This window comes from Phascolarctos cinereus, unplaced genomic scaffold (assembly GCF_003287225.1).
Source record: "Phascolarctos cinereus isolate Bilbo 61053 unplaced genomic scaffold, phaCin_HiC Scaffold_9;HRSCAF=440, whole genome shotgun sequence".
Lineage (NCBI taxonomy): Eukaryota > Metazoa > Chordata > Mammalia > Diprotodontia > Phascolarctidae > Phascolarctos > Phascolarctos cinereus.
Window position 1 is genome coordinate 198595521 of NW_027556402.1, and position 14898 is coordinate 198610418.

Here is a 14898-nt window from a genome sequence, read left to right on the forward strand (position 1 = left end):
TGGTGAGGGAGGAGAGAGGGGGGAGAAAGGGAAGAGAGATGGAGGGAGAGAGAGACAGAGGGGGATAATGGAGGGAGGAGATATGGGGAGAAAGGAAGGGGTACATAAAGGGGAAAGAGAGACAGGAAAGAGAAAGGGGGGAAAGAGTGAGACAGGAGGAGGGAGAGTAAGACAGGAGAGGGGAGAGCAAGATGGAAAAGGGGAGAGAGTGATACAGAGAGAGGTGGGGGGAGAGACAGAGAGACAGAGACAGACGGGGAGACAGGAGAGAGACAGAGATGAGAGAGAGACAGAGACAGAGAGACAGGGAGAGATGGAGAGAGAGAGGGAGAGAGAGAGATGGGGAGAGAGAAACAGGGAGACAGAAATGGGGGGGAGAGATGGGGAAAGAGAGAGAGACCGGGGAGAGAGAGAGACAGGGAGAGAGAGAGAGACAGGGAGAGAGAGAGAGAGGGGGAGAGAGAGAGAGACAGGGAAAGAGAGAGAGACGGGGAGAGAGAGAGACGGGGGAGAGAGAGACGGGGGAGAGAGAGAGAGACAGGGGGAGAGAGAGAGAGACAGGGGAGAGAGAGAGACGGGGGAGAGAGATAGACGGGGAGAGAGAGAGACAGGGAGAGAGAAACAGGGAGAGAGAAATGGGGAGAGAGAGAAAGGGGAGGAGAGAGAGAGACGGGGAGGAGAAAGAGAGAGACGGGGGAGAGAGAGAGAGACGGGGAGAGAGAGATGGGGAGAGAGAGATGGGGAAACAGAGAGAGACGGGGAGAGAGAGAAATGGGGAGAGTGAAACAGGGAGAGAGAAACGGGGATAGAGAGAAAGGGGGGAGAGAGAGAAAGGTGGGGGGAGAGAGAGACAAGGGGAGAGAGAGAGACAAGGGGAGAGAGAGAGACGGGGAGAGAGAAAAAGTGAGGAGAGGGAGAGACAGGAAGAGAAAGGGAGAGATAGGGAGGAGGAGGGAGATGGAGAGGGAGAGAAGGAAGAAAAGAGAGGGAGAGAAGTAGAGGGAGGGTCCTTCAACCTGCAGATCCACCATTCCTTCACCTTAACTGTCAGGGTGTGCTTCCTCATCTGGAAAAGGGGATAATAATCCCTGCAGCACACGCCTTGTAATGTTGTGAAGAATGTCCTTAAATGGAAGGACAGGCTTTAAGTGGCTATACAAATGTCCATTAATCCTAACTAGTCTCTTTCCTCATCTGTCAAACAGGCATTGTGATGGCTGTGCTCCACCAAGTCACGGTGACAATCCAAGCAAACATAAAGGGAGGAGGCTGAGCCAGGTCCCTTCCAGCTCTAAATTAGGAGGCTGGAGATGCTCTGTTTAAGAAGAGCCACATTTCTGTGGTGCTTCTAGGTTCACAAAGCCCTCTCCTCACCGCAACCTCTCATATTGGTGCATTATTAGTAAAGGCTGCACATCATCCTCTACAAAGCTCTCTCCCAATGCCTCCCTGAGTTTTCAGAGGCTCTGCCAGCAGAGGACAAGCCATGACCTACAGAGCCCATTGCTGACCAATGTCCAGGCAAGCTAAGCCCAGAGGCCTGGCATTTTCAGACACAGGATTCATGAGACCAATCAAAATACACAAAGATCTTGTTCAATTCCATTTCAAAGTAGCAGCGGTAGAAAGGGAAGGTGCGGGGGTACAAATCACAGTTTCAAGCCAAGTTGCTAACATCTGTTCGCACTGACTTAACTATGGGTTCATATCACCCTCGTAAAGGCACTAAGCTCTCTATCAAAAAAGAAGGCCTATAGTCTACTGGATGGACCCTCTTCTCAGGGCAACCAGTATTTTCTAATATAGTGCCTACTGTGTGCAAGGTCTCTAGCTAGACACTGAAGACACAGACATAAAGACCAAACCAAATAGTGGCTGCCCACAACCTAATGGGAGGATGTTGCTAGGTAGGAAGCTAAGTAAAGCAATCGACCAAGTTGGGGAGATGCAAGGTCAAACCCCACATTTATGACATCCTATATCTCTGAGGCAGCTTGTGGCATAGTGGATAGAGTACTGGACTTAGAAAGACCTGAGTTCAAATCCTGCCTCAGACACTTACTAGCTGTGTGACCCTGGGGTAAAATACTTAACCTCTCTCAGCCTCAGTGTCCTCATCTGTAAAATGGGCATAATAATAACACCCATCTCCCAAGGTTTTTGTGAGGACCAAATAAGGTCATTTTTGTAAAGCTCTTAGCCCAGTGCCCGGCACATAGCAAATGCTCTATAAACGTTAGCTACTGTTACTGTTGCAGCTGCTGTTGTTGTTGTTATTGTACGTGCAGCACTTTGTAGACCTTGAAGTGCTGTGTGAACACTAGCTATTATTATTATGCAACATTGTACACGAGCAAGTATAATTCAGAGCAGAATGTGGTGAAAACGGAGACTCAGAAAACAAGTATACTGAGAAATGGGAGGGGAGGAAGGGAGAAATCATATTTTGCTGGAGGAGGAGGAGGGAACCCAAGAAAGGGCTGGCACCTAAACTGAGCCCTAAAGCAAAAGGGCTCCCAAGGATTCCAGAAAATCCAAGAAAAAGGATCCCAAGAAGCAGCAAAGAAAAGGTATGAGGACATTCCTGGTGACGGCACCGAGGCATAAGATGAGAAGATGAGATCAGTAAATAGGCCGGTTTGTATGGAAGGGAAGACATGCAAGATAAGCCTGGAACGGGAGATTAGAAACCTCCCTGGAATATTCCTAGAAGGCAGCTACTACCTCAAGGTTCAAGATATACTCCCTCCTAAAACTGTAACTCACAAGCCCCTGCCAGTGCTCTTCCCATTAACAGTCAGCCCATAGTCACAGTTAGCTTGAAACAAAGGCATTTATGAGGATGGTATAGTCAGTAAGACCAGTAGCTACAAAACAATTCCCACCCACTCCCATGAACTAGGGTGCCCTCTCCCACAAATAAATACACATAGTACTAGGAGGAAGAGTGGGCACAAACTTAGAGCGCAATTACAGTAAAGCACACATGAGGTCAGGGCCCAATGTCTTTCCTTTTTTCTCTTCTCGGAGTCCTTACACTATTCCTTCCCCCTGGGTGAAAGTAGCTTAGCTGGGTTCCCAGGGTCTATTCCTCTCCACACATCAGCTCCTATTTACTAGAGATAATTCCTCCTTGGGTCCATGGTCAGCTGTCTTCTCTGCTTCCAGGAGGTCACACTCCTGAAATTGCTCTCTCACTTATGGCAGCTCTAATTATTAGGACGTTTTTCCTAACGTCAAGATTAAACCTCTCTCTTTGCAAATTCCACACATCTTTCCTGGTTTTGCCTTCTGGTGCCAAAAAAATAAGTATGACCCCTCTTCTGCAGGACATCCCTTCATAAGTAGGATATGCAAAATGGGAACTGAGTGGAGAGGACAGGTGTCATCTGCACAGAAGTGATCATTAAAGCCAGAAAATGGGATGAGGTCACCCAGAGAGAAAGTATAGAAAGAGAAGAATGCTGAGGACAGAACAATATGGAAGGGGCATAGTAAATCATCTAAGGAGACAGAAGAGGCGGCAGGAAAGCTAAGAGAAGAGAGAATTTCAAGAGCTCTCCTCTAATTCTCAGATCTCCCCTCCTCAGAACCCTGAAGCTACCAAGTCACTTGGTGAAGGTCACTCTCATATTCAAGACATTTAATTCACTGCAATCCAGACTGTGAGTCAATATCCAGTCCCAGGATCTTCTCAGGCCTGAGCAGAGAGATGCTAAAGGGAGAAAAACCCAGGTCTTTCCAGAGCTTGAAAAAAGCCAAATGGACCCCTTAAGACCTTTCCCAGAATCACGGCCAGATAGACCCATAGAATACACACTATCTGAACTGGAAGGGCCCTTTACAGTTCATCTGGTCCAACCCTCTCATTTTAAACTGTGGCCCAGAAAGATACCTCCACAAGATGTCACTGAGTGATTGGTACCACCAGAACATGAACTCAGATCTCCCAGTCAAGGTCCTGCTTCCCTTTTCTTCATGACCGTTGTTGTTTTGTCCTTCATTCTCAAAGAAGACCATGACATCAGGGAGGTGACACCACGACATGCAGGTGAATTGGATTTAAGTGAGGGAGGGCTGTGCAGAGCAATAACAGTTCCCATTTCTATTACACTATAATATAAAATAAAGGGCTTGGCTTACAAAACTCCTAATGTATAAAATGCAGGTATCGTACCTCCCATTTTACAGATGAACATTCTAAGGCCCAGAGAAGAGAATTATTTTGTCCAGAGTCATACAGCCAATTAAGTGTCACACCTGAGGATTCAAACCCAGTTCTCATTACTACCAAGTCGAGCTTAACTTTTCGTTCTAGCACATTGCCTTTCTTTTATAACTCCTGTGTTCTCTCCTACTAATACTTGGCCAATGAATAAAAAGACATTTGTAAGCCTCCCACTTTATTAATCACTCCTTTCTGCCTCTCTCCTGGCTCCCCCATGCCAAAGGTGCTCTCTGCCTATAAAGGAAAGGTAGTCCAGGTAAAATAGAAGTGCAATTGGACATTGAAGCTACGATGCCCCTGGGTGTGCTTGTGATTAGAGCCAGTGCCATCCTCATATGGTCCTGGGAATGGTCTTCAGCAAGTAACTGCTGGTAGAACTACTTAGCTTGCATGTACATAACATTTCAAGCCTGTGATACAGAGGAAAAAGCACTGATCTTAGAAGACTCAAGTTGAGTCCTGGGAGACCTTGGAAAAATACTTCCTCCTCTTTTAAATGTAAATAATATTTGTACTACCTATTTCACCAGGAGGTAACTGGTGGTACAGTGAATAGAGCACTGGACCTAGAGTCAGGAAGACCTGAGCTCAAATCTGGCCTCAGACACTTCCTAGCTGTATGACCCTGGGCAAGTCACTTAACCCTGTTTGCCTCAGTTTCCTCATCTCTCAAATGAGCTAGATAAGGAAATGACAAAGCACTATAGTATCTTTGACAAGAAAACCGCATGGACAGGATTGGTGTGCTATGGTCCATGGGGTCACAAAGAGTCACAGACACGAGTGAACAACAACACTTTCATCAAACAATCATGAAGAAAGGGTTTTATAAACATTAAAAGCCCTACAAAAACACTCCAATGGTCCAAAGGACGGTAGTAACAGCTAGGATTTATGAGGTTTACAAAGTGTTTTAGACATTATATTTTTTTATCCTCATGAGGACCCCCCGGGGAGGTAGGTGTTATTATTATCCCCATTTTATAGATGAGGAAACTGAGAGGTTAAGTGCTTTGCCCAGGGTCTGAGTGTCTGAGGGAGGATCTGAACTCATATCTTCCCAATTTCAAGTCCAAAGCTCTATCAGCTTTGCCAGCTGGATGTCTCAGGGAACTGGGATGATATCAATGGGACTACTTCTTCCATCAATGCTGATGACAGCTGCCCTTGCCTGCCAATCCTGTATGATATTGGTTTGTGTCCTTCTTATGTCCACTCAGGGAAGGATGTGGGGGAGGACAGGGGACCCATCTGATATGTCGAAGGAATTCTCTTGCCATCAAGTAGATGCCAGTGAAGCCTGTGGGCTTTCCACTGATATAGCTCTCACCCAGCAACCAGCCCACCTCTATTTTCAACCATACCTTTTTTAGATGACAAAGGATGTCAGGAGAAAAATATTTACTACAATCTCACAAGCATTCTCCCATTTGATCTGTCAATAGCCCTGTGAGGGGATTATTATGCCCATGTGACAGATGGGGGAACTCATGCTCAAAGAGTTAGGGTGACTTGCCTAAGGTAACACGGCTTGCAAATGAGTAACCGGTAGTAATTGAATCCAAGCCTTCCGACTATTATCCAATACCATCCTGTCTCCCCTACAAAGCAAAACCTCCACTACAAGGGAGATCTAGCTAAGTAGAACCCTCAAATAAATGAAAAATTTTAGGAATTTCAACTTTGAAAAGAAAAAGATGAAAACCACACACAAAACACACACAAAAAAGTACATATAAGGGATTTAGCAAAAGTAAACAAACTCACCAGGAGTATCCTAAGCCTCAAGGAATTCATGGCGCTCAGTCTCCTACACCTTCTCCATCTCCATCCATAAGCCTGGGCACTAAGAATTCACATTCAGCCAAGTCTCCTCCAACACTTCCATCCCTACCCACAGGCCTGGGCAGTGAGAATTTCCGTTCAGCCCAGTTTCCTCTACTTTCCCCATCTCCAACTTCATCTTCAACAAACGTTAATAAACCATGTACTATGTGCAGGACCTGGAGAGGGGGCACTGCAAAGGACACAAAAGAGGAACATGACACGGTCCTCCCCTCAGGCGGCTCACAGTCGAGGAGGGGGCGATCTCACACACATACATAAACATAATACACAATGAGTGTGCAAGAAGTACAAGCAAAGGGTTCTTTGAGGTCTATGGAGAAGAAAAGGCATCAGGGAAGGCTTCTTGGAAGAAGCAGCCTTATTAAAGACTCTTCTCTACCCCAAAGCCAAGAGAGTGAGAGCTAGCACAAAGGATCGTGGCCCTGAGCATCTGTCAATGACTTTAACTTAGTTTGATTAGCAAAGACATTCCTAGGGGGATACACATGGGGACTGGACCTAGGATTTCACCAGTATAGGGAACTCCTAGATCCACTGATGCAGGGCCACACCTTCTCTGTGACTTGTGGGCTGGGGAGGAAGGGGGAGGTCTGGAGCACTGAGAGGTTAAGTTACTTGCTCAGAGTCCCACAGCCAGTCAGAGGCAAGATCTAAACCCTGAACCCTGGCCTTTGTGGCTTGAAGGCCATCAATCTATCCCTTATGCTCATTGAAAAAAGAGTCTCTTTCAATCTGTTACCTCATTGGATCATCACAACTCTCATGGTTGTGGTCCAAGAAGTATTACCCCCTTGTAACAGAAGTGGAAACCTAGGCCCAGAGAGAAAAGGATTTCCACAAGGTCACACAGCATGGACTTGAACACAGATCTTCTGACTTCTTATCCAATGCCTTTTCTGTGGCACTGTGCTGCTACTGTTTGGAGTTGGGCAATTGAGAAATATTTCCAGCTAACAAGTGGGAAAGAGGACTGGGCTTGGAGTCAGGAGATGTAGGTTCAAATCCTGGCTCTGACATTCACTATGTGACCCTGGGTTTCTCCTCTCTAAGCCTCAGTTTCCTCATCTACAAAATGGGTACCATGAGGCTCGCCCTACTGACTTAATAGGGTTGTGTAATGAGGAAAGTTTTGTAAACAGTACAGAAATGTGAGTTATTTTTTAAATCATACCAACAATATTAATAATGATGAAAGATTTGGGGGAATTATACCATCATTAACAGGAAAACTTATTTAACCATTAAGTCCCCATCCCCCAGATATCCAGATTACTCATTGGTTTCATCAAATATGTATAACTCTAAAGGTTTACATATAAAATTGGAAATTAGTGGGGGAAAAAGATGGAAACCAGCAAAACTGGGGTACCAAGAAGAAACAAGGGAAGCTCATTCTGCACAGGACAGAACCAGAAATATAACCAGAAATTCCATCACCCAGGGCAATATCTGATCCTACTGGGATAGGGAGAAGTCTAAGGCATGATCACTCCTATGTAAGGTTAAGGCAGACTGGAAATAGGTTAAGGAAGGTGAGAGGCTAAAGAATTGAGAGGCCAAAGTGTTTGATGAGGTCATGGTGAATAAAATATTTATGAAATGCCCACTACTTTCCAGGCACTGTGCTAAATGCTGGGCATACAAATTCAAAAAGAAATACAGTCCTTGCCCTCCAGAAGCTTACATTCCAATGAGGATGACAACACACAAAAGAAAGCGGAAAAGATAGGAGGGGAGACAGGAGGTATCCACGATAGGGGGATGGTGGAGAAGTAATTTTTTTAAAAGTCTAAACTGAATGCAGCCAAATGGGAAATGAGGGGTAGGAAATGAGAGATCTGAGGACGTATCTGTCCTGCCCCTCTCCTTAAATGGAGGCATTTGTGGCTCTGCCCTCCAATCAGCAGGCGCTGAGGAGGTGTGAGCCACAAGGCATCACGTATTTTCCAAGATGATTAGACTGCTCAAAAATGAGTTTACCAGGGCCAAGATGGAGAGACCAAACGAGTGCCTGGAGAAGTCAAAGAAGGATGAGAGATGGAGAAGACTGAAGTGATTGAAGAGAGGGCAGAGTGTCCTGGGGATCCACAGATCACAGCAGCAAGTATCTAGACAGGCTGGAGTAAATTTTCAAAGAGAGATGGCTGCTTGCTGAGTGATGCTGAGTGATGGGGGGAGGGGGGTGGCGACGGGAAATCACCAGTGGGGAGCAAGGAGCATGGAAGTTCTTCCTCCTGGCCCTGTATAAGAGAGGCCTGAAAGAAGCAGCCAGCCTTGCCAACTACCAAGAGAAGTAGCATCTTCTGGAGAAAACTAGTCCAAGTGAGCACCAAGAAGATGGAAAGAATTCGAGAAGAGATCCAGGGATAAAGATAAATTTGTAAACAATAGATGAGGTTTCCACAGGACACTGTAGAAAGGGAGGTCAGAGGAGAATAGGAACTAGCAAAGGCTAGGGTTGAGCTGGCTGGGGATGAGAGGGTCTTGGCACCCAGAGAAACAGTCCCACCGTGGATCCTGTCATTAGAGAGAACATAACCTATCCCATTCTCCAAACTCCACTGTCAGAAACCCCACTCCCTCACCCTCTCCCTGAGCTGCCTTCTCCCCAGCAACCCCTAAGGGGGTATGGGTTGGCAGTGAACCAAAAGTTATAGGAAGGGCAGCATCTAGACCTCAGCAGGGAAAAAAGCAGTAGCTCCCCCCCAAGCGCTGGGGCCTGAGGCAAAGTTCCAGCTGCCCAGCATTCATTATGGCTCTACCTAAAGTTCACAGCATTTGTGGGGAACAGAAAGTAAAACACCAACAATAAAAGATGTCTACAAAACACTGGAGCCAACTGCCCTGGCCAGGCCCTGAGGAAAGCGTATGGCTCGCCGTCTATCCTAGTAGTAGCACTACTACATTTCCCTGAGCATCAAACTCACAGATGCCCAAGTCCATAGATCTGCAGCTGTAATGACCAAGGACACTATCTTCAACAGTACCACTCTTGCAGTCTCCTTCGGCCCCACCTCGTCCATTCCACCAAACCTTCGAACATCTAAGCAAAGAGGCGTGAAGCAGAAGCCTCTTTCTTTAGCTGGAAGGGGCCACAGAGATCATCTACTTCAACCCTCTCATTACACTGGCAGAAAAACTTGAGGCCCTGATCGAAGTGACTTACAGGATAATAGGATGTAGGGAAAGAAGAGGCCTTAAAGAGCATCTCGATCCAACCACCCACTTTACAGATTAGGAAACTGAGGCCAGGAAAGCCGAACTGATAGGTAGCAGAGCCAAGCTTCAAATCCGAGGTTTTCTGGAGCTGAGTCCAGAACTCTCTACCTCCACAGTTTTTATACACAATGTCCAAGCCAAGAGCAGCTCATCAGGGTCTGCCTTCAAAGAGCCTATTCTAGAAAGTCCAACAGAGCTCCAAGCTCCCTGTCTGTCCCACTTTCCCTGCCCCGCCCCCCAGGATGCCCTGCCTGAGAGCCCAAGAACAAAGGCTCGAACACCTATAACACTTTAAAGTTTACAAAGCACTTTCCTCAAATCAACCCAGTGAGGCAGGTGGCACAAGGATTATCCCCATTTTACAGATGACCAAACTGAGGCTCGAGCTAGGGAGTGGCTTGCTCCCTTGTCATACCCATGAGCAGCAGAGGCAGGCCTCCTAGCCAGGCCTCCTGCTACCAAGGCCATTAAGATGTCTCCACTACATCTCATCGCCTCAAGAAGCCCCAACCGTTTGTTTGCGGTTTGGAGCTCTCCGCTTTTATCTTTTTCAAGGAGCAGCATTTTGGCCTGGGTGAATGGTCCCACTTTGCACTGGCCACACAAGGGGCTCCCCGGGGCGGCCTCACCCGCATGCCCATACTCACCCGGAGGCTTCATGTAGTACTGCTCGATATCAGCCATGTCCGTGTGCAGCGCACACTCCAGGTAGGTGAGGATCACCTTCCGGCTGTAGTAATACCTCATGGCCAGAAGGAAGACAGGCACGAAGCAGGTGAGTAACAGACATCTGGTCAGTACAAAGCACAGCACTGCGGAAGAGAAGGGAGGAAAGGGAGAGACTGCAAACCCATCATCTGGGGTCGACCGCCGGCTTGGCTGCTGCAAGACAGGGGCCATTCCCTCCCTCCCTTCCCCATCCCATCACCCGGCAACAAGCGATTCACCGGTATGGCTGAAAGCTGCCACTCCACAGCAAAAGTCCGGTTCCTGGTCATCTCAAGAAGCCATTTGGAGGGAGAAAAAGTGTATTTCCTTCATCTTTTAGGGACATAAATAATAACAGCTCATGATTCTACCACTATACTGATAGGGAAACTGAGGCCCTGAATTGTGAAGGACTTACATGATAAGGGAACTTAGAGATGGAAGATCATCCAGGTCCAACCACTGACTTTCCAGATGAGGAAACTAAGGCTCTGTATGTATAAAGGGCTTTCTCCACAGCAGCATTATCAGGTGGGTAGGGCAAGTATCAATAGTCCCATTTTACAGCTTAGGAAACTGAGGCAGAGAGAGGTCTAAGTGACTAACCCAGAGCCACAAAATTCCAAACCTAGAAGAAAGGACCTAGTTCAAGCTCCCCATTTTCACATCATGGTACCAAATTGTCAGCATCAGGATTCCAATCTAGTTTTCCTAACCGCCTCCCGATAAGGAGGAAGAGGAATGAAGAAATGGCAAAGTACAGAGCAATGGCCATGTTGAGGAAGAAGAAGGCAGGCAGGCAGGCAGGAGCCCGAGGTTGGGGAAGCAGGAGGCCTTGGTTCCTTGACTGCACCAAGCCCAGATTCCTGTCCTGGGGTGCGGCGGACTGACGCACATTTCCTAAATCCCACACAGGCAAGGAAACTGCAGTCAGTCCAATTCTGAGGCTGGGCGCTGCAGAATTCCACAGAGCCTTCTTCCCCCAGCTAAAGCGCTTGGTGGGTGGGCTGGGATGGAGGAGAGGTAGAGGCAAGGTGCTAGGTACAGAGGGTCTATCAGCCAGGAGACACCCAACCCTCTGTCGATGAAGAAAATCAGTACATTCTAGAGAAATGTGAAGGGGAGCAGGGGACCCATATCATTAACTCTTAAGGCCAAAGGTCATTCCCAGCTCTGTTTAGTGAACCACTGGAAGCTTGCCTTGTACTCCTCCTACCCCAGACTTAAGCAGCCTTTCTGTGTTTGTGCAGCATTTCTACATGCTGGCTAGACAGATTTCCAATGGGATGGATGAGGGCACTCAAAATCAAGAATGGCTAAGTATTCCTCCCAGGTCTCGCTGCCATTCCCCTTCTCCTAGTCCCTTCAGAACCTAGGAGTAAAGGATACTCTCCCTCTGACTTCTTTCTTTCTCTCTGTCTGTCTGTCTGTCTCTATCTCTGTTTCTCTCTGTCTCTCTCTGTCTCCCAGAGCTGGAGATCTTCCCCTCATAAATTAACACTTGGGGGCTGTGCTGAGCCAGCCTCCCCCGTCTTGATAAATTATATATAGTCACACTTCCCTGGCAGAGCATCAATTGCCCTTATCAACCGTCCTCAGCATCTCCTGCAACCTTTGCTAACCACCCCCATCTCATTCCAAGGCAAGAGTACCATGAGCTCTGACCTCTTCCTGTCCCAAAATGTACTGTCCAAGGCCAAAGTCAGAAAAGCATGAAAGGCGGATAAGGGGGAGGGGAAGGAGAGAGGAGAGAGGAGAGAGGAGGAGAGAGAGAGAGAGAGAGAGAGAGAGAGAGAGAGAGAAGAGAGAGAGACAGAGAGAGGGGAGAGAGAGAGAGAGAGAGAGAGAGAGAGAGAGAGAGAGAGAGAGAGAGAGAGAGAGAGAAGGGTGGGTGGTTAAAGGAGAGAGAAAATGAGAAAGCAAAACCCAAAAAGGGAAGGAGGGGGGAGTGTGGGGAGGAAAGGGTAAGAGAGAGGTGAGAGAAGATAAGAGTGAAGGAAGTAGCAGAAGTGATGGAGGAGATGGAGAAAGAAGAGAGAGTGAAAGGGGAAACGAGTCATACTATGAAAAAGAAGAATGAAGACACAGGACATAGTAGAGACAGAGAGATAACAGCGTAAGGAACACTAGAGAGAGAAGAGACAGTGAGGCAGAGAAGAGCAGGCTTTCGCCTGAGTAGAATCTAGTACCTAACATGCTTTGGAGAGAGTACTCAGCCGAAGGCAGCCAGGGGACCCTCACAGGAGCTTCAAGCGTCTTCAACAGAAAATGACAAATCGACTCCCCCACCCCTTTACTGTCCTTCCCACCCCCACGCCCACTCCCCACGAACCCAGTCTACAGAGAAAAACAACGACTCGGCTTCTCCCACGCAGCAGAGGGCAACGGTAGGGAAGGGGAGAAACTTGGCATGTCTTCTGCCCCAGGGCAGCAGCAAGTTCCTCCACCTCGGGCGTGAGGGGCTGGCAAATAACGGCGGAAGGGAGGCCTGCCTTTGACCTGGGCAGTATTGCACTCTGCCAGCCCGAGCTGACCAGCCCCAGAGGCAGGGGAGAGAATTCCACCAGCTCTCCCGCCAGCTCCACTCGCAACCCGACCCGCACCTTGGTCTCTAGGTTACAGTGGAATCCTGTTTCCCTGGGGCGGAGGGGCTCTAGGACAGAGAAGGAGAGCTCCAGCGTCCAGCTCCCCTGAAGAAGGGGAAAATGGGACGGGGAAGGGCGGGGAAGATAGAGGGGAAGACGGAGAGAGTGGAAGGAATCGAAAGAGGGAGGGAGCTACCAAGGAGCAGCTCCATTCATCCCACTCTGGCCCTGGGTCCCCCGCTGCTCCCGTGGCTGCCCCCTCCCCTCCATCAGCCACCGGCCTGATAGGCCTCCCACGGTCAAGAGGAAATGCGTCCACAACCCCCGCCCCACCCAACCCCACAGAGAGACCCGGCATATAAAAGACTCCCTTGGGCTTGTTTTTAACTCCTGTGCCCGAGTCTGAGCCTGCAAATTGTGCACCCTCTTCTAGAACTGGGAATATGCATGTGTCCGTTTACAGACTGGCTGCATTGTGCGTGTGTGGTGTGAGCGTGTATGAGAGACAGAAAGACAGAGAGAGAGAGAGAGAGAGAGAGAGAGAGAGAGAGAGAGAGAGAGAGAGAGAGAGAGAGAGATACTGTGTGTATCTCTGTGTGTGTGTGTGTGTGTGTGTGTCTGGGGATTCTGAATGCATTCGTGGAGTGCTGCGCTCCGGGGGCTGGATTCGGAGGGAGTTTTTTGCACACTGCGGGATCTCTAGCTGCTTCTGAGGCTGGAGAGGCGAGGAGAGGGAGGTGTAGCGCGTGGGGATCTGGAAGTATCTGCGCCAAAAATACAGACCCGTGAAACGACAGGATGGGAAAGAAGGAGGACAGATCCTCTAACGGAGGCAACGAACGGCCTCTGTATCCCATGCTCGCGTCCTAGGACCCCACACCGCGGAGGTGGCGCGAACAAATTGGCTACTTACACGCCAGAAGCACATACATCAGCTGCGTGAACGGCTGCTGCTTCAGGCCCCGGAACGCCGTGTTGGGGATTCTCTCCATGATGCCGTCATAGAAGATGCGGCGCACCGTGTCTTGCTCTGCAGGGTGGAACTCGCGGATGCAAACGTGGTCCTTTTTACCATCTTCACCCGCCACCTCACCGGCCGCCGTGCTGGGGGGCGGCATAGGAGGCGCCGGGGAGGGCGCTGAGCCGCCGGAGAGCGAGGGCCACATCTGGGAGGAGGACACGATCACTGTGTCTTTCTTGGAGCCGGGGATGGTGTCATGATCTTCTGCCACGATTTTCGTCTCGCAAACCATTTTGGGAGACAGACAATGCATGCAAACTGGCCGGGAAAGAGACTAGGTGTGCAAAAAATAATAAATAAATCTCAACTTAAATACCAGAATATCTTTTAAAAGGAATGCTGTGAGTGGGCTCTTCTTTCCCCCCCTCCCCCCAAGCCTGTGGTTGGTCGTTTATGAGCCCAAAACGGATGGAACCAGCTGGAAAGATAGAAAGGAACAGCGGTGCATTTTGGAGAAGTATTTATAATGCGGCAGAGCCGGTGCAATCTTGGATCCCGGGGTCCCGCAGGGTCCTAGCGTCCATTGCATTGGCTGAGAAGGGTCACCATGTGATCTCGAGGGGTGGGGAAGAGAAACACCTCCCCCGCTTTGGCGTTTGATTGCAAATTACTACAGCAGTGCCTTTCTCCGGTTTTGCGTGTGTCATTCTCCCTCCCCCTCCACCCCCTTCTCTCTCCTCCTCCCTTCCCTTCCCTTCTTGGTTCGAGGCCTGCAGAGGGGCGCTAGATCACTCACTAAGCTGTCGAGGGTGGTCCTGGCTTACTCTGGGCTGAGGCAGGGGGCGAGAAAGACCGAGTTTCATGGCGTGCTGGGCTTTCGCTGTGCGCGTCTTGGCTAACGTGGCGGCAGTGGCGACAACCCTGAGCGAGCGCTGGACGCGTTGCGCTTAGCACAAGTTAAATAAGGCGGCGTGCACCAGCCTGCCAAAATCGCCGTCTCCCCCCACCCCCAGCTTTGGGTGGCGGCGCTTCCCAGACAGAAAAGTTGATTGATCTGAAGGTCGTGTCCCCAGCACTCCATTGCCCAGCCCGGGAAGCCCCCTTTAAGGAAGTGACTGGGGGGTCAGATCGCTGGATGCACTTGGGCGTTCGCACCCTATTTTTGGATGTTCGTTTTAAGGAAGGCCTCTAGAGAACTTGTAATTCACCGGGAGGGGGGGGAGGCGACAGGTGGAGGAGGCTGCAGCTACTGATTCAGTATATGAGAATCTTTCCTGGGCTCTCCCGCCAGCCTTTGTCAAGCTGAGCGCCTCACATATACTCGGTCTGCTCTCCACTGTGCTGGGGGT

The 14898-nt window shown here is 49.1% G+C and overlaps 1 protein-coding gene across 1 annotated transcript in view; it reads right to left on the reverse strand.

The window, feature by feature from the left end:
* Nucleotides 1-14174, reverse strand: part of NAT8L (N-acetyltransferase 8 like) — a 63046-nt gene extending 48872 nt beyond the window's left edge. Inside the window, exons 1-2 of the mRNA XM_020992072.2 lie at nucleotides 13502-14174; nucleotides 9943-10107 (exon numbers count right to left, since the gene is read on the reverse strand). Coding sequence (XP_020847731.1) covers nucleotides 9943-10107; nucleotides 13502-13862 — 526 coding nt within the window. The 5' untranslated portion in view covers nucleotides 13863-14174. The remainder of the gene's footprint in view (nucleotides 1-9942; nucleotides 10108-13501) is intronic.
* Nucleotides 14175-14898: the final 724 nt, after the last annotated feature.